At 39.6% G+C, this 20,665-nt stretch overlaps 1 protein-coding gene across 3 annotated transcripts in view; it reads right to left on the bottom strand.

Moving 5' to 3' along the window:
- The window catches only part of GATB (glutamyl-tRNA amidotransferase subunit B), a 59,580-nt gene extending 39,384 nt beyond the window's left edge, over positions 1-20,196 (bottom strand). For all 3 annotated transcript variants that reach the window (XR_003987510.1, XR_003987511.1, XM_030449584.1), the window contains exons 1-5: positions 20,059-20,196; positions 17,957-18,107; positions 5,828-5,941; positions 2,602-2,800; positions 1,536-1,658 (exon numbers count right to left, since the gene is read on the bottom strand). Coding sequence is in view for 1 of the 3 variants with exons in the window: in XM_030449584.1 (XP_030305444.1) it covers positions 1,536-1,658; positions 2,602-2,800; positions 5,828-5,941; positions 17,957-18,107; positions 20,059-20,195 (724 nt within the window). In the remaining 2 variants the exon portion in view is untranslated. The remainder of the gene's footprint in view (positions 1-1,535; positions 1,659-2,601; positions 2,801-5,827; positions 5,942-17,956; positions 18,108-20,058) is intronic.
- Positions 20,197-20,665: the final 469 nt, after the last annotated feature.

Here is a 20,665-nt window from a genome sequence, read left to right as displayed (position 1 = left end):
AGGAAAAATATTCCCAACACTGGAATTCTCCTCCAAAGTCAGAAGTCTCACTATAAAAAATATCACAGTGCAATTCCAATGGCAATCTTAGAGCCAGATTCAGTACTATCAAGGATGTGTGTCATTTGTAGGTCCACATACACCTATGAAGAAGCATACAAACTGCCTGCTGAATATCAACTGTGCCCCATTTGACATATGTAACACTAGTGTGAGAAAAGATTCAGAGATATAAGTAAGTCCAGCAATTATTCTTTTCCCTCTACATTAAATCAGATTTGCAACACAAGCCAACATTTATTGGACCTCATTTACTGGGTGATACATAGACCACCCTAACTCAGCTCTCTAGATGCATCCACTTATACTGTGGGCTGAATTTGCTGCCAGAACTGTGGGGCCAACTATGACAGGCAAAAATATAGTTTACATTGTGAACACTAATAGTTAGCTTATAATTTGGTATATGTGTGGAGGGGATGGATGCCCAAAACTGTACTTTTAAATTCTTGAGCAGATTTGCTGGCTGCAATCATGAGCTGGCTGTAAATTCTGGTAACATTAGAACTGAGCAAAAAATGGCATGACCTGAATCCTCCAATTATTAGAGAGACAGAGAGTTAGGAGGCTGACTGCATGCTGTGCTTCTGCACATCACCTAGTGGGAAAATTGGGGCCTTAAGGTTCCAGAAAGAAGAGCTGGTATCAAAAGCAGGGCTTCTCAAAAGAGAAAGTGGTCTTGGAAAGACAGTAGTGATCTTGGTAACAGAGATTCTTGAGGTGGGGTAGGAGCCTCAGCATCAGAGAGATGCATGGAGACAATTGCCAGGGGATACCTAGGGACCTTGGCCTCTGACACCTGCTGCACAGCACAAACGGCACAATTTTCTGGCCCACCTCCCCAGACTGGCAGTGACCTCTCTAGTGGGAAGAGAAATTGAGACACGGTGAACACAGTGCTGAGGGAAGAGAGAGATAGTGCGTGTGAAGTGATCAGGTAGGTAAAAGCTGCAGTCCTGCTGGTTCTTAAATCAACCCCAGCATCCATGTCTGCTATTAGCTATGGTTTACTCCATCTTACTCATGACACCAGCACAAGTTTCCTACCAACACCCATTTTATGACTGAGACCCAACAGAGTCTCTGTTGTCTCCCACTACTCTGTTCTGTAAATTCCACAACAATTTCTACAACTAAACCTTACTACAGATCTACTGGGTTGCAGAGCTGTGGCAAGCAAGATGAGGACAGACAGGGAGAAACACCAGAGGAACCCTGGGGACATCCCTTCCTGCCTAGGTTTATCCTGTAAAATTACTGTGTGAGGCAATATAAAACCTAGCACCACAAATCTCTGCAGAGGAAGACAGGCCCTTAAGGACTGAAGCACAGCAGACATTAGGACAGGCTCTAAGGATTGTGAAAACATCTAGAAAAGGCTATGTGTTTTAAGCAACTACATAGCAAAACAACCAGAAGATGCAAAATTCCTGCTGCAAAACTGTTGAGGAAACATGCCCTGCCCCCTTCTGTACCTGCCATGACTGCCTGGCTGCTCCCAAGTGTTTGAAGAATGAGCTGAAGCTCTCTGACTGCTGCAGCTGCTTCTTCCCCACAGCACATATCAGGCTCCATGACAACCTCCATGAGGCCAACTCCTATCAGGAAAAGAGACAGGAGATTTTCAACAACAGCTTTTGATCTTGGCATATTAAGAGTGCAACTGGCTAAACACATGAAAGCACTTGAGTTTTGTTGTTTTTTTTAAATAAAAACCAAACCATGTATTATTTAGTAACTGTCACTTTGGGCCTATCTGCAGATTTGCTATAAAAACTTCTGTTTTTTTAAAGGAGCAGACAAACCACTCTTCTGCCTTTCTCTACAATTTAAAGCCAATCCAATTCCAGACACAAATTTAGTAATCTTAAACTAATTTTGGAATGGACAGAACTGTAAATAGACATAGTCTAGCTTTTAGTTACAGGATTCAGCTTTCAAAGAATATGAGCAGTCACAGCCCTTAACCTTCAATAGACAGGAGAGCACCATGTCCCACTTAGATAAGGCCATCCAGGTTGTGTGCCAGTATGCTTTATTTTGTTCACAATTTCAAAGTTTAAAAAGAATATCAATATTTTTCAAATTAAAATTTGAATTTTAAAATAGTAATTAAAAGAGATGTCTGATTCCTGCACCAACAAATTCCTGCACTGGTCATTCTACACACAAACTCGATGCACTGGGTCTGTGATGTGTATTTTTTTTTACAACAGCACATATAGTGGCAAGAGCTTAAATAGCTGAGTGGCTCCATGTGACTGACCCAAAAAGTTCTGAGAAAACTGGAGCTAACAGATTTCTAACTTGCTACTGCCAATTGCCATCAATCAAAAGCAATGAAAAGATCCACTGGCCATCAAAAAATCTCAAGTAGTTCCCTTCTTCAGGTGTTATGGTCATTTTGATGCATTTTTATTTTCAAGGCGGGAGACATTAAGGCTGGTTTTATTTTTCACCTGTTCCCTGTCAACCATTTGCCTTTAAAGACTCATCTTGCACAGAAAGGAGAAGAAAAATAGGAAAATAATCCAAACCTACCTGCCCTGTTCAAGTCAACAAGAGTCTGGCTTCTTGTGTCATCATGAAGACTCTTTCCACTGTCTTGCTCCAACTGAATCTGTTTAATCCTCACAGTTTTGGTCACCATCTGGCTCATTTTGTTGTCTTTGTAGAGACTGTATGACAAAGTGCCATTCACCGCAATAGGAACTCTTTGCTGAGTGATTTGATAGCCAGCCTGTCAACAAAACTAGGTTTGTACTCAAATAAAACATTTACTTTAAAGAAAAAAACAAACCAAACAAAAAACCAGCAGCATGGCCAAGTGCAAATATTAAGACTGACAAAACTGCAACATCTTCTACAGTGATCTATATGAGGGGACAGAACACATGCACACGTCAATTCAGAAGTTACATTGCTTAGCTGGAAAGAAAGCAGGCTAGAAGGATGGGTCTAGAATTTGACATAGCTGTGAGAATCTAGAAGTCTGGAAAAAAACCTAAGAGCACTCAATACAGGCAAATCTAAGAGACTATACTAATGCAGAAATAATCAATAATCAACTGCACAACCAAGGATGTCAAGAATGAGACAGATTTCACCGATATGGCCTTGGGGCAGGAAATGGACCAGCAGAGATTCTTCCATGCCTGTGGTTCTGTGACTATGTTAAATTTTGTCTGAAGTCAGTGTACCACACCTGCATCCCCAAGCTGGGTCTATCACTCATCCTTCCATCACACTGAATATCCCTCTTGACCTGCTTTACTCATTGGAGAGGAGAAGGGGGGGCATAAGGGAAGGGTGGTGGAAATCAAGAGAATGAGAAAGCTGTTTCATTAATGTAGTGATTTAAAACACAGATACTGCAACCCTACCTCTAAAGAACTCCATCTTATGCCTGGAGCTCCATTTAAAGAGAAAACTGCTAGATGGAAAAGGGGCTGCCAGTGCCAAGGTAATGGCATAACAGCAGTGAATACAGAAAAATACAGACGTGAATTACTCCATTGAGGTAGGGCCCCCACTTCTTTCTCCCTCCTTGCTTGCTCGTGCCCCTAGTGGTGAGATTTAAAAATAAAAGCTTGCCAGATTTTAATGAACTGGGAGGAGTATTTGCATATTTTGCAGGGAGAAAGAATTCACTCTAAAATGTAGAGATGGTGAGAGTGCATTGGAATGGAAAACAATGGTTGGGCCCTGTGAACAGCTCAATTTATATATGCAATGAAGTGCATGATCTTCCAGGCATCATCACTGTAAGAAAAATAAAATAACCGGTTGAATGCAGTCTATGCTAATGCCACAGATCTTCCCATCTCCTAAAACTTCCCATTAAAACGCTTTTTTAAAGCCTGGAATAGTGAGTGACAATAAATAACAAGAATCCCATTTCCTATCCAAAGCCCCATTTTCAGGAGTAACAATAATCCCATTGTCAAATGATCCTAAGAACTGGATTTATTTTATCTGTTCTATACAGCTCATTAGCCTAAACTCTGCATCTTATTACAGGGTTCCTGACTACACTGCTTCACTATGAAATACAGGTCAGGCAGTTTACCATCAGTACTTAATCTGCAGATGGCAGCCAGCAGAAAGCTACTAAAACACATCAGAACCTCCTTGACCAAATTTCCATGCTTATCTGATCAGAGGATCCCGAAACTCATTTTGCAGACAACTGTGCTGTACAGACCTTCTTTCCCTGTACTCTTCTCTGAACACATGGTTTCCTTCCTATGACAAGATTTTTCCATATAGCTACTATGCAGCACACTGATAGCAGCAGCTATCACAAGAATATCAGAGATCATTTTCAGGTTAGCAGCAGAAGCACCAGAGGTAGCTTGCAAACAAGTTTGTAATGTTTTTAGTGTTCCTTTATGAGTGCAAAGGAATTCTGAAAGTTGTGTTTATTTCCTGGTATTTCACTTTCTTCCCCTTCAGGTCCAGAAATAAGCTTTAAGACAGTTTTACAATTAAAAAAAAAATAGTGTTGGCAATTCAAACTGCTAAGTTTGTATTTCCCATTCCCAGTAGCTCACTACAGAGTCCCCAACAAAAAGGCCTCTTAATGGCTTGAAAACATTAGCACAGTTATCCCCAGAAACCAAACCAAATCAATAATTATACTGAGTCACAGAAGAGTCACAAGTTCCCAACCTAGAAGAAATCAGAACAGAAACCTCTTCTGAAGCCGAGGTCTCTTGTGGACAACTGTAACATAACTCTCTTTCTAAGCTGGGAAGCAATTGTATTAGACTATGTTTCTGTAACTGCAAAGTAATTCCAGTGCTTGGACAAAAAATACAGAAAGTAGTTTGCTTAATAATACAACAGTTTTACACACTGGGACGATCTCCTACTTTGGTTCTCTGGGTAAAGAGAGGCTAAGGTAACATGCCTGATCTTTCTCAGACAGAACAGAAATAGATTTTTTTCTTTTACTGCAGTCATCAGATCTTCACCTCAAAATCTGAGGAAGTAAAACTAGTGTCCTCCCTTTGACAGGTTAGTGTTAAACTAAATATTTGGTATAAATAAGCTGTCAGAAAAAAACCCACCAAACCCACATAACTTTAAAATTATAAAGGTTTAATTTCCTTAAAATAGAATCAGAGGCTCAAACACTGCTGCATCCTGTTGCAATTACAGAATTCAGGTTCTTAAATTATTTCAGTACTTCTACACCTATATCAAGTGTGGCACAATACATTTGACTTCCAGTAACAACTTCTATGAAATACAGAAGCTACAAACAAACCATACTGGACTCAGTTTCACAGGTATTTTTTAAAAATCTATTGGAACAACTGACTGAGAAAGGTTTAAAGGGAAATTAAATATATTTAGGTCCCTAAGCACACAAAAAAAGACAACATTATGCTTATACCACTGAAGTCTGTGTTGGTTATAAATTCTCGTTAAACAAAGGACTATTATCAGACTGTTTTTACCCTAACAGACAATTAGTACTGAACAACAGGAATGGAGAACTTAAGGGGAAAAGTAGCTCCAGTTCCCAATTCAATTGCATTAAGAGACTGGAATCTGCAGCTAAGCAAGGAGTCAGCAATCAGAGTAATCATATTCAATCAGTGAGCACTAGGGTACAGCTGTGTATTGATGAAGGCACAGCACAGCATCCTGTTGGGTTGAACACTGAATAAAAACAGAAAAAGCACCTCCTGCTTCTATCCATACTCCAGACTTGTCTTTTCCTACAGCCATAAAGGGGCCAGTTACACTACATACTTACAGGCAGATCTGCATAGAAGTAGTGTTTTCTGTCAAACAAGGACTTCTTGTTTATGCTGCAGTTGAGTGCCAGGCCTGTCATCACTGCTGCTTCTACACATCTCCTGTTGAGAACCTAAGAAAACATGACACATGGTTTTGCTCAGATAATTAGTATATAACAAACATGTACCCCACACATTGCCTTATATGGAGCATATATTCAATTTTGCTTGCCTTCAGCCATCATTAGATCTCCTTCCATGGGCAGATCTTATTCATCATTAAAATCATGGCAGCTACAAATCTGCAAAGCTTTAAGATGAAAAAGTTAAGCCATTCAGTCATTCTGTCATGCCCCAAGGAGATGTGAACTGTTTTGGCTTACTACTTTTCCAAACATTCCAGTACTTTTGAATCTTTGAGGGTGCAAGAGACAAACCAAAAGGTAATAACCAATTGTCAGCTCATACTGGAAACTGGAAACAGAGGGGATTTGCACTAGACACTGCAGTGTCATTTCAATAAAACATTTAATGACATATATAACCATAGAATCATAGTGAATTCGTGAGTATCTACAATGTTTTGCTTAACCAGGATGAAATTAAGCAGTTACATCCTTTGCTAAAACACAACCAATCAATTGATCCCATGGCTACAAGCATACAAACACTTCAGTACCCAGTTACCCCTTGGGATTAAGGCCTTTGCAGAATGCCACAGGATCTCAAGGCTCAGCAAAGTCTTCATGAAGAATAAAGGAGTTAAATAAAGTTTCTAAAGATGGATCTTTCAGTCTCCATGCTACACTCTCCTCTCTCCCCAGCAAGGCCAGGATCAAAGCAATGTTACAAAGTAATATTTGGTTTATTTCAAGTTTGCTCTCCCTAACTTGAGTTGGTTTAACTAAAATCAAATGAATAAAGCTGAAAAGGAAAAAAAGGCTTAATTTGTCCTAGTACAACTCTGACATGCTTATGCTTAGAGTATTTTGCAGCAGCAACAGGACTTTATCCATTTTAATCTGAACTGTACAGCTGCCAAGAAGTAAATTTCCAGCAGGACCATTAAAGGGGTGCATTATATAAAAGAATCTATATGACTTCATCTGCATTGACCAGAACATAAAAGACTTAAATAATGTTTTCTTCAACATTTCTGACAGTTTTTACTTTTTGTATTCTCCAGCCTGATTTCTGAAAAAAGATCAAGCAGTTTTATGTTTCCCATCAACCCATGTCTTCAGCTGGAAAAGCTCTTTGCTTTATTCATCTAATATTTTCAAAAATTTACATAGTAAGAGAAAATATGATAAATTCCTCATCTAACAGAAACTTAAAAATCACTTATACAGACCAAAAAAAAAAAAAAAATTAAGACATTTTATGAGGGAACTTTCACATTTTTAGGGTAGCTATGTATGCCTAACTACAACACATCATCTGTTCAAGTGTATTTTAGTTATTAAAAAATTTAAAAGGCATATAAAGCAAAAATTAAATTAGAAAAAAGAACAATTTCCCTTTGCAATACTGATCTGCAAAATGAACACAATTAGTCCTTACAGTAACCTAAAGTTGATAACTACAAAATATTAATTTCTTTTCAAATCATAGCTGCAGTTCACTATATAGTAGATGCTCCTGTTTTCAACAATTAAATGCTTCCAGACTTTTTTACTGTTTAAGGAAGCTTACCAGACAATCACAGAATGGTTTGGGTTGGAAGGGACCTTAAAGATCATCAAGATTCAACACTCCTGCATGGGCAGGGACACCTCCCACTAGACCAGGTTGTACAAGGCCTCATCCAACCTGGCCTTGAACACCTCCCGAGAGGGGGCATGAAGAACCTCCCTGGGCAACCTATTGCAGTATTTTACTACCCTCATGGTAAAGAATTTCTTCCTAATATCTAACCTGAATCTGCCCTCTTTCAGTTTAAAACCACTACCCCTTGTCCTGTCATTACCCTCCCTGATAAAAAGTCCCTCCCCAGCTTTCCTGTAGCCCCTTCAGATACTGGAAGGCTGCTTTAAGGTCTCCCCAGAGCCTTCTCTTCTCCAGGCTGAATAGACCCAACTCTCTCAGCTGCCTTCATAGCAAAGGTGTTTGAGCCCTTTGATCATTTTCGTGGCCCTTCTTTGAACCCTCTCTAACAGGTCTGTATCTTCCCAAAGCTGTAGGCAATATTCTGGGTGTGGTCCCACAAGAGCAGAGAAGCAGAATCACCACCCTTGCCCTGCTGGACATTCTTCTTTTGATACAGCCCTGGGCTGTGAGTGCACACTGGTGGCTCCTGTCAAGCTCATGTCAAGCTTCTCATCTACCCCCCAAGTCCTTTTCCTCAGGGCTGCTCTTTATCCATTCTCCCCCGAGCCCATATCTGTGCTTGGGGTTGCAACAATCTGGACCTTGCACTTGGCCATGTTGAACTTCATCAGGCTGGCATGGGCCAACCTCTCCAGCCTGTTGAGGTCCCTCTGGATAGTCTGCCTTCCCTCTAAGGTGTTAACCACACCACACAGCTTGGTATCATCAGCAAGCTCTATCCCACTGTCCAGGTCTCCAACAGATGTTAAAATGCACTGGTCCCAATACCAGCCCCCTGAGGAACACTAACAGCCTCTAACACAGCTAGTCAAACTGCTCAGCTTTTAAATATAGTATTTCTAAATAACAGGCAAAATTTCCACCAAACCATTAAGCCTTCAGAAGGACTGGGTAGCCTCAAAACACCACTGTGCCAAAGCAGTGAACTGGTGGCTTGTTACATTTCCTATGGTGCAGGGGTTGTGACTGATTGCAGTTGGAGACCAAGACAAAACACAGCTCTGGAATCACAGGCAGACTCATAACACATCCTTCAAACACAGGTGGGCTTTACTTAATGCTTACACTATGACTGCTGCCTTTGACCACGTGCTCTTCAATTTTTGCTTCAAGCAAGGTAGAATCTATCTTATTCATTGCCCTAAGGGATAATACTGTTTTGAGGTAAAGAAAATAATTCCCACTTGCATACTATATACAACAGTGAGAAATTTCTGCACTACTGCTGATGAATGATTTTGCTCTAGGGAAGAACTGGCCTTAAAATGTGAAGTATTGATTATTTTCTATGTAATGCTACTAAGCATTTAGATGACTATAATGTGTACGTGTTCCCAGTGCACTGGGTCATATTAGCAAAATCAATGTACATGCACCATTACTCATTGACTGGTACCACTTGGGCTGCTACTTTATCAGCCTTGGTGGTGGCAGAGGCATTACAAAACACATCTTTTTCCCCACTGTCTACCAAACCAATGTACTTCTGCTCTGTTCCACTCTAGAAAAAAAGTAATCAGATGACCCTCTACTTCCTCAAAAATTGAAATCAGCTCTGTAATATTGCTCCATTTCTGAAGTGACTACTACTTCCCATTCCAATGATCAAGGCTGTGCAAATAAAGCAGAGTTATTTAAGCAAACTACTACTTTTCCTTCAAACAAGCCTAGCTTTTCAAATAATCTGCAATGATCAACACCAATTCAGTATGTGAAACTTCTCATACTAATGCCCTAGAATAAGTCCCCCAAGCTTGTTTATGCAGTAAGCTGTTATTAAGTTGACAGCTTTGACTAGCACCAAAGATTTAAATTACTGACTTCAACAGACAAGCTGCCAGTCTGGTATGTTAGCAAAGTGCTGGCCTTGAAAAAAAGCCACGTAGTTCCTCCAATAGCTATGGACAAAACACAAAAGCCTATAAAGCCTCCTTAAATATTTCTGGTCTTCTACAATGGAAGCATCTCTCCAAGGTATTTAAAGAAAATCCTAGACAGCTATCACAAAAGGGAATGCAAATTGTTTGCATTGGAAACTCATGAAAAACCTGAACAATGGCATCACAACACCAGCTCCATTTCCCCTGTAGCTATGCTACCCTGCTAGAGCACCATGGTAACTGAGTGCTAAAGGAATGAAAGAACAATTCAACCAAGATCTCTCTTTTTCTGATACTCATCTATTCTTTACATCTAGTTCACAAATAGAAAGACTCTGTTAAAAATTTATCATCTTTATTTGCAAGGTCAGTATAGTCAAGACCCACAAAATGCAAGATTAGTCAACAGCAATAAGAAATTATACACAACACTTTAAACAGCAAAATTTCCCATCCAAAGCAATTTTTAACAGCTTTTTAACAGCAGGTTTACTCCTTATATTAATACATTAAAGAAAGCTGTCCTCCCTTTAGGTGAAGCCCCTATGTTTCTGTATTGAGTAAATTATCCTTTTTCCATTTCAAAGACAGTAGGTATGCAGCTTCTTGTTTTGCTAATGAGTATTAGATAACAGGGAAAAAATGCCAAACATCTAAATTTCTCTCCCAGAAAGAGCTTACTTCTGCTACCTTTAAGAAAAAAAAGTACCCATTGCCATAATAGTGGTACTCAGGAAGCCTAAGCTATGGAACAAAGTACACCTTCTATTAAAAACAGTAAAATCAAAGTAATTCCCTGGATATTTAATTTTTGACACATTTTATTAAAGTAGATTTTGTTTTAATTGGTTATCTTAAAATCTTCATTCCTACTTATAATCATGAGGAAATCAGCATTAATAAGATTAACTACAGGACTGCTTATCTAAGAAACTTTAAATTTTATTTCTTCTTCATTCAAAATAACAGCTAAAAGAAGTAAGCACTGCAATGTATTTAGCCTTCTATGTGTAGACCACGCAGTAATCTTTAGAAACCTCAGCTGATACATCTAATCGTATTTCCCAGTACTCCCATTTTGTATCACTGATTTTCATTTGCTTCAAGTAACAGATACATTCAGTCTTACTGTTCTTGCTGTTTTAAGGGTACCAACTCACTCCAATAGATTTTTTTTAAATGCAACCATAAGTTAAAAATAAACTACTCTTATTTTTACTTAGTCCAAATGTAATTGTGACTGATGGTTCAGTCTGACATAGCAGATGAGTACTTCAAGGCAGCATTCTTCCTTGGCATCCTCACACACACACACAAAAGGGTGTAGCTGCCTTGTAGCAGACTATACATTACAATAAACAAAGATCTAACCATTTCCCAAATGACCCATTTATTTCAGTAGATGTACAATCAGACCCCATTCCTCTAAGCACACAGTAAAAATGTAAAAAGCAAACCTAATTCTTGTCATTTGCTTGGTCTGCAAACAGCCCACCTTACAAAAACTGAGGTCTTCAGGTAAATTGAAAAGGGTGACCAGCTGCTGTCCAGCAGCTACTTCACAGCACGTTTCCTGCCCTAATATAAGTGTTATGTTCTTATACTTCAGAAAAGGGGCAAGAGAGGAAGGGAGAAAGCACCAGATATTTTAAATGATGATATTAGATTAGTTGAAAGAGATGCCAGCAAAGGAATATTGGGAGCGGCAGGGCATCACATATGCCTCTCTCTACACATATATAAAATTATTATAATATATATAAATAATTGGGTTTACTGAAGCAGTGGCCTAAACACTGTAGTCCATGATTCTCCCATCTTCTCCACAAACTGACTACAATATATGAATATATGAATAGCAGCCACCTAAATAAAACTGAGAGCAGTAGGGAGAAGAGACTCAGTTACTACTTTCCTCTTCATCTGGTTGCTAATGCAGTTTAAAAAACCTCTACAAACCCAAATTTATTTAAGGCAAGTTTGGCTGACCTTCACAGTCAGATGAAATTCACAGACATACTTAAGGGTGAAAGGTGCCTATAATCAAAAGACAAAGAAAAAAATTAATTGTAGCCCAAGAACCAATTACAGCCTAAATGCATCAAGATAAGGCTGAACCAAACTGCATAAAACCTGACATTACACAGGTACACAATACACAACATTACACATGAGACAGTCAGCCATGAAGAGAACAAAGTCTACAATTATATGTCATTACTGTTGGACAATAAACAAACATTTTTCAATGAAAAAAGTCTTCAAAGAAAAAATTGTTAAGAACAAAGAAGCAAGATATCAGTTTGTGAAGGTAGAATGTTTACAAATTGATAGAGCCATGATCACTACAGAAATCTTTCCTTAAAGCAGCATTGTTTTCATATTCATATATACAATGTGACAGGGAATCACCTGGAAACAGGTATGTTTGCCTATATACTGAAAGAAAATTAAATCTATGTATATGCTAGAGCATACACAGTGACTGATAACATAACTTCAACAGAAATTTACCCCCCAAAATCTCCTCATGGTTTGAACTTGAAATAAAGACATTCCACTAAGAAAAACTACTGAAAAAGCCAATGTTTCAGCAGCAATTTCAGACTGAATCCACAAAAAGGGGACACCGATCTGTCCAGTTGTCACGTAATGGTCATGCTGTTCAAAAGTATCAAAAACACAATAACTGCAGGAATAGAATGTGGGAAAGGAAAGAAACAAGCTGCTGCAAACTCCAGTTCCTCACTCAAAAGTATTAAAGTATCTATATAAAGCCAAAGGTAGAGCAATAAAAAAACCAACACAAAAGCAGCTAACAAAAAATATATAGATAACATCACTGATGCATTGAAGGCCCTACTGAAATAGGTGATGGCAAGATGTTTTATCAACTCAATGCTGTTCTAACTGGCAAGTTTACATCAGCCAGAGGGACCTGTTAAACAGGAAAGCCAACAAGAACAGCAAAAATAAAGAGAGCTCAATAGTTATTGAGGTGCTAAGGAGACAACGCCCTACAGGAATTGTTAGCCTTGACAAAAAGATTAAAACACCCAGAATGAGTGTCAGAACTTCTCACAAATAAATGAGATATAGCAAAAAGCAAGAGAAAACCTTAAAGGAGAAACCTTCAAAGCTTGAGAGAAGAGCAACAAATGTCACTGAACACTTTAAAGCACAAAAGCAGAGGCATCTCCAGAAAAATGGCATTTACAGGTAAGTAGGAAATAAAGTTGAGTTAAGCAACTGCAGTAACTGAGGAAGTGTAGCACTTCTCTGACTGCAGTGAAGGAAAGTAGCTGCACAGGTAACCCTGGGGCTGTGCATCATCCTATGAAAGAGACAGAAATAGAATGAGGAACCACCCAAATCATAATCCAGCCCTGCAAGTCACCTGTAACAGACCTCCCCCATCTTTCAAAGACTTCTGCTGACCACTACAACAGTGCTGAACTGGTTAATAGCTTGAAATGGGGTAGGCAGGCTTCAGTCCATCATGCAATCAGAAATTTAAGGGTCTATGAACTGCAAAGGCATTCTCAGGGAGTAATGATTTGACAGCCTGTCTCATTGTCCTAGTTTTTTTCTAAAGTATGTGGGGTTTTCTTTTTAGAGGCTTACTGGGACTCCAAGTCCAATGTTGGACTGTGTAAGCAACAGAAGACTGTAAACTCCTCATGACACAATGCATGTTGTAAACTCAAAATACTATCAGGGAAAAACTGCAACAAAAAGGTACCATCAATTTCTAAGAAAGTATGTCCCTTTTTCCCCCCGATACAATTATTACAGTTTTATTGAAAGAACTAGCAGTTAAAGTGAACAGACATAAATAAATGGCTTAAAACTGAATTAATTTTTTCCTTCAGACACTGACACTGATTTATTCTTAGAGGAAAGCTTATGGATACAACAATCTAGATATCATGTGGTTTCAAAGAAGAAAATTTATATAATGGAATCTAAACCAACCTGCATTCAGAAATCAGAAGATTGTCCAGTTCCCCCAGAAACATGTATGAAGTTAAAAATGTAGTTACCAATGTCAAGCAAAGAAGCAGGCTTTTTTCAAAGTGAAGCAGTACAAGAAGGGATTAAATTCATATGCATCCTAGTCGGAATGTCAAAACAAAACTGAAATCACAAGTTGGTAAAGCAGCTGTTGCAAGCACCAGACCTAACAGGCCTAGAATATCAAAAAATCTAGTTCCAAGCTGTAAAGTATAAATTCTGGTCTCAAATGCTTTTTCTCTCCAATATGTATAACTGATAGACAGATCTACCAAAATCTCATACAAACCTCCTGATTTCTTTGAAAGCAAACGCATCAAGCACATTCTGTATAATAATGATGCCTAAAATTCATCATAAATTCTGATAATCTATCAGCCAAGATATCTGGAATAACACTGAGTATCTGCCAGTGCCAGGCATAGATGATGTGTCACTACAGGAAGGGGACCTAAAGCACTCTCTGCATCCCCACACTGGGTATCACCCCTGTCATGTCCCTGAGCAGCCTTTTTAATAGCACAGAACTGCAGCATGAGGAAGGCAAGAGCCCAATGCAGGTGCTCTCTGCTATATGTAGTGTTGCAAGGACAATTTTCAGCTTTGGAGAAGTCAGTTTGGAGTTTTTGTTATGAGAAGGAACAATGTCCAGTAGCTGTTCTACCACTGCTTTCCCCAATAAAAAGGTATATCTGGTTAACCACCTGCCATTATGCAGGTGATAGACCCAGCAGGACCCAAATGTTTCCTTCAAACACTATTTGCAGAGGAAAAACTAAAGGAGTTTAAAACAAGAGGATATGAAAAATCTCAGTACAGTGTATCAGCAATGAGTGAGCTGTCAAGCCCTCAAGGTCATCCAGTGCAACAGGAAAAAAATGTTTATTCAGATAAAATCATGCACCTCATGTGATATTCTACAACAGGGTTCAGCACAGAACTTACTGCTTCTTGAGGTCAGCAGGTCTTTACATTTTCTCCATTAGAAAGAGAGCTTGATCATTACCAAGTGCTTCCAAAAACTCTATCTTAATAGAAGATAAAATAGATGCTGCTCACATTGTGGAAAGCAGGAAATTCAGCTGCATGAGAAGGTGTCAGAAATTTTAAAATACGTAAGACTGTAGGGCTAACACTCATTCAAATCTCATTAATTTAAACCCTGGTTATGTAAATCCTAGATTATTTCTTAGTACTCTTGCCTACAAAGAAATAGGATCAGGCTTTCACTTCAGTCATGCATGAAACAAATGTAAAATGTGCATCTTTTCATGTGATTAGAAACAAAAACTGTAAGCACAGACAAAAAGGTTTCATCCTTTAGCTACTAGATCTACCATCTTATTTCTGTGGCTGAGCCATAGTTAAACCTTCAGTCAGCCACCTCAGTCATAAGGATAGATAACCATGGATTCTTTTCCTCTGAGCCCAGTCTTATCTTTATAAACCTTTAAAAGGATCTTGAAAATTTTCAAAGAGGATAAAACAGATGTGGAGTGCAACCACTTTTACAGATCCTCAGAAGAATTTTAGTTCAATTTGCAGGTATGATGTACTATATACCACCACATGTAGTATAAAACTTTCCTTGTAACGGGTCACCTGAAGACACCTAGCTAAGATCACTGCACAGCTAATTCATCAGGAAAAAAATCCAGGCCTTTGCACATTTGATTATATAAAATGTAATGTATTTAGTAATATGTAGTCCCAAGAAAAAGAGAGCCTTACAGTAATGTTATCTGATCTCATGGTGAGGGGCTCTATCACAACAGAGCACGAAAAGTGTGCAGAGTACCATGGGATGTGCTGACTACTTCTAAATCTACTTTTCTAATCCGAGCTTTGCTGCACCTTTGTTTCTGTCTCATGTGAAACAGGAGTGCACCTGCAGAGATAGCTGTTCTTGCCTGTAGCTGTCTCTCCGAGGTGCCTTATGAGAGCAGCCTGGTGAAATGTCCATGACACCAACACTGTGATGGTCCTCCTAACGCCTAATTGCAGCAGAAGCATAAAATAAGCTGAACCACAGAACAGAAAGAAAATATAAAGAGTCTAGACAGAGGAAAGCTAAACACATTCTTCTCGTTTCCCCTCTCCTGTGCAGAGCACAGCAAAGGCTCATGCCCACACTCCTTAGTGACCTAGGAACATAAAGCAACCAGAAAAGCTCCCTTTCTTTCTGATCCTGCTGTGAAACTGCAAATACTATCATGGGAACATCTCATGGTCCCACAGCAAATTTAAATCCTTGTGACAATGAAAACTGCCCCAATAGTCCTCATTCTACAAGAGCAGTTATTCTCTGCTACAGACAGCACAACTACTGTATTAAAACTTTGCTCCTATTTTTTATTTCTCAGCAGAATAAAAATGAAAGGCCAAATATTTACCTTAGAGAGTTATTAAGCAATAATATTAACATTTGTTAAGAAGTTTGGGGTTTTTTAACAAATACTTGGAAATTTTAAAGAAAACTACCTCCCAGCTTTTAAAATCCACCACAATCTAAAACTACCTCAAATCATATTGCCATATATGGATGCAGATATTTATTTTAAGAAAATAAGCCCAACTATTTGCTTCCAGAACAAACACGGGTCTGTAACAATTCCTGTGCAGCAAGTACAATGGGAAAATAAACTTATGACTACTGACAAGATTTTGTATCACATTCTAGCATGCAAGAACATGTATTTTGTAATACTTACTTTCAACTCTATTTGCACCAGAACTACGGTGAGAAAAACCTTTCTTCTCTTTGGAAAGCTAGAAGCAGATGGTAGAATCTAGCACAGCACCACTACTACTAAATTAACCTAACCATCCTGGTTTTTGCTTCTTGGGTGCAGCTATGGTCTCTGCCAAATACCCCATGTATTGGGGTCTTCTCACAATGGGCATACCAAACCTTGTTTGTAAAGCACTTTAACAGAAGAAAAAGCCAAAAAAATCCTCCCAGATAAACAGTAACATACATAACAATGAAACTCAAAAATTAATACTGATTTTTTGTTTATTCTAGAACAGTTCTTCTATTTGACTGAAGAGAAGCACAGAGAATTTATGATGATTTCTGTGCATTAATGGAACACTATGTAGAGGTCTACAACCAAAATCTTGAACCCTCTTAAGTTAATTTTGTAACTATTAACTCCCTGACCCAGATGAAAGTAACTTATTTTCCATGTTAAGTCTAGCTAGCTTCTTAAACAAAACCAATGCACAAGGTTCCCATTTTCTCTGGGAAGTTTTTAAAAATTCCATTTAATTACATCTGAAACTCAGCCCTTTATTGCAACTGAGACCAGAGTAAAGTTCAAATTTCATCAGCATCTAAACTTCACTTCCTTAGGTATCAATAGCTTTGCAAATACAAAATGAGTATATCAACTCATTTCCTTTTTTCAGAATCACATCACATATATCTAGACCCTAGAAATCCAGCCATATGTTAATTCTTAATTTCAGAATATTATTAAAGGCTGTGTTATGGTGATAAAAAGCTTCCAATAGATTAAAAAAATATCTGCAACTGGAATTCAAACCTAACACTCTAATAAATATACTCAGTGAAGCAATTTGCATTAAATAATTTGACCCCATTATAGTCTCTGTATGCTTGCTGCAGAAGGCAATGGTAAGTCTATTCAATAGTTATTTTCACTGTAAAAGCTTCTATTATACATTTTAAATTATTATTTTTATATTAAACTTGTTAGATTCCCAGATAATTCTACACCAGTACTGTAATAGCCATCACAAAGTTCTAATCAAGCTGTGCCTTCAAAAATGTATTATGTTATCACTAATTAATCCCATTGCCAAGTACTCACACGCTATTCTAATTTAGTAGTCCACAATGTCTCATACAGATTACTTAAAAAAAAAAAAAAAAATTGGTTTTCTCTGAAAATAGGAATGGCTGACACTTCCCTAAATCACAGAGTTTATACTTAGGAAGCAAAGTATTTCCTCTGCAAGACATTCCAAATGGCAAATGACAACTAAGTAAACAAACATATGGCAAAGAAACATCAAGTGGCCACTCAGATAGCTAAGATGTTAGTCCCTCATAGGATTTTAAGTATCTCTCATATTTAAGGAATTTCCCATGTGGCATCCAAACCAAATACATCCGCTGTGGCTTCAGAGAAATACCACAATTCATTCAATATACTGAAGAGACACTCCTTACTTTTTTTCTTTGCAGAGGATCTCAAGTACCTGTAGTGATAACTAGGGAGTGAGTAAATGGAAAAGAAACAGAACTAGGCATCTCATGCTATCAAACAAACAGACAATAAAAAACCACATAAAATTTGTTCTACAGACAAATCTTGTGAAGACCCAAGTATTAGATACATACTCAAAGCTGTCTGACATTAATCCTGATATAAATTAAAGTGAAGCATAACTTACTGGTAAAGTTCCTGGTAAAGAAGCATCAAAGAAAGATACCAAAGAGTTAGGAGGTGCTGCAAACTGGACTTGGGAACCAGAGAAAAGTTTTGAGTTGGAACTGATCTGTGCATGAACTTCCAGACCCACAACTGGTACCCATGGAGCAAGACTGAAAAAGAAAGAAGAGAAATACAGTTTTAATAAAGATTACATTAAACCCCATAAACATAAAAAAATACAAGAATTAAGAACTTTTCACTTATTCTTTTATCAAAAATTAAATTCTAAGAAAAATGTAAATGATGTTGTAAACACATCTACAGCATAATGACAGAATTGCTGCAAAAGTGGAGAATTAATTTTAAATATATAAGGAAGGGACTGTATGACAAAGTGTCTTCATTATATACAGAAATGAATGCCCTGAAAAAGAAATCTAATGATCCGAAACTTTTAATTTTTCCTTACATGAGAAATCTTAGAGAAATTAATGAGGCAAACTTGCATGCTGGATGAATCCTAATTTGGTACCTCACGAAAAATCACAAAATCATGATAAATATCAATTACTTCTCAGGTAGTTTGATAAATCTTCAGCAGACAGGTGGCATAATAAATTATGTATTCTTTGTCAGCCAGTCACTTGCGTGCTGGGAAAGGTGGCTCTCCAGAGCAGTGTTAGTAGCATATTAGCATAAACATCAGTAATCTGGTAATAGAGAAATCATCATTTCAACTAGAGAGTTACTGCTCTCTGAATATACTCCACAGAATAAAACTCCTCCATATAATCTAAAAAGTAATTGCAATTCTCACATCCATAACCTTTATATGGACAAGAGAAAAAGGTCACCTTTACAGTATGAATTGCTTGACAGTTTCTGTAAGTAATTATCTGGCCTTGTACAAACGAAGTGGCACAAATAATATTTCAGTGCTGAAATCACATTTCTGTGGCAGAATACTTCAGCAGTGCAAGTACCCAGATAGCTATAGGAGATAAGCAAGCTATGGAAAAACATCAAAGAAATATATCAAGTACAGCATTCTTTCGAAAGATGAACATAATACACTGCCAAGATTTTAGTTCTGTCTGCCCTGCAACAGCTGAGGACATCCCTATAAACACCAAATTAGTGATGCAGGTGCCACTTACACTGCTGTTTTAGTAGTACTTAAAGAATTAAGGTTCAGATGCTTACAGGACCCGACACATTTCATTTTACTGAACCACAGTATTTTCAAAAGTGTTGGTTTTTTGGTAGCTTTGGAAGCCAATTTATTTCAGCGTTTCCTGCATATTTTTTGAAATGCAACCCTCTCATATTATGGCATTAATAACATCAGGCTTTGCTTAATGGGTGAGTTGTCTTATGGTCACATAAGCACACAGCACTGATGAGGAACTTGGAGTTCCCTACAATTTCTGTTCAAGGTTTATGTTTATTTGTGATGAGCAGCATCCTTCTGCTGTTGTCTGCATAACTTCACTCAGGTGACCAGGTGTACGATGAGAAACCTCCACCTCAACAGAGAACATGGCAGGTTGTCCAATCCCTAACTTGAAGACGGAACAAAATGCTTCGTTCCAGGCACACGGTCAAAGCTTCACAGCTCTCCACTGGGAGAGAAAGATTCTTTTGGACCAAAATAACACTTCAAAAAACTTTGCCAAACTGGCGCAGCCCTTGCGGTTTATCCGAACGTGTGACTGCTAACAACTGCTGCTATGTTCGCATTGTGTGGGAACTTAACCAGAACCAAAGAGCCCAACGTGTCAAGGCAAACAAAAAAAGCCCTACTGCGAAGACAAATGTGCTTTTGGAGGTTTTGGGGGGGGGTGTGTCAGATAAACGCGTACTGAGAAGCTGCCGCCAGCCCCCAGCAAGCTCCGCACCGCTCAGCAGATGGGGTTTGAAGCCGCCCCTCCACGCCATCTCTTTCTGACACAGTAACCGGGCCTCCAGGACCCGGCACACCGCCCACCTCCCGCTGCTCCCCTGCACCAGCCCGGGAGCCCGAAACGGGGCCCGGCTCCCGCCCTGCGGATACACCCTGAGGACAGGACGCCCTGCCTGGCAGAAAACCACCTCTCCCTTCGCGCCGACCCAGCCCCGTACCCGCTCTTCCCAGCCGGGACCGCCCCGCCTCTCGCATTACAGCCCAGGGTGCGCTGCCCGCGGCGGGAGAGACCCCCGACCCTGCACTGCCACTCCCGGCGCCAAACCCCACCACACCCCCGGACCGCCGCCGCCATTTTGCCTCTTGCTCGCCGCTGAGCGGCTGCCGCAGCGCCCCCTGGGAAATGTAGTCCGGTGCACGGGGCGGTTGTGCTGGGAGTGAGTGGGCTGGCGGAGGGGCGGACTACAACTCCCGGCAGGCCCCTCGCCTTGGCCACGCCCGGCGCTTCAGGGGAGGGGTGGTGTGTGACCCCCGCGTGCCCCCTGAGGCGGGCGGCCATGCGAGCCCCGCGGGCTCCGGTGAGGGGCAGGCTGAGGTGGAGGTGGAGGGCGTCTGGAAGGTTCTGCAGCTCCTCAGGGTGGAGGTGTGGGGTGCCAGCTGCAGGCACGCACCTTTCCGCCTTCACCAGGGGCTGGGTGTATTTTGGCTCCCCTCAGCCTGTGGTGAACGTCAGGATTCTGTCCCTCGCCTTTGGGTTGAAACGGCCTCGTCTGCCTTTGTGGCTCAGGGTTGCGGGTCCCGTTACCGGACAGGCGCAAATTCTCC

The sequence above is a fragment of the Calypte anna genome, chromosome 4A (genome assembly GCF_003957555.1).
Source record: "Calypte anna isolate BGI_N300 chromosome 4A, bCalAnn1_v1.p, whole genome shotgun sequence".
NCBI lineage: Eukaryota > Metazoa > Chordata > Aves > Apodiformes > Trochilidae > Calypte > Calypte anna.
The sequence above is the reverse complement of the archived record's forward strand: the minus strand, read 5'-3'. Positions and strand labels throughout refer to the sequence as shown.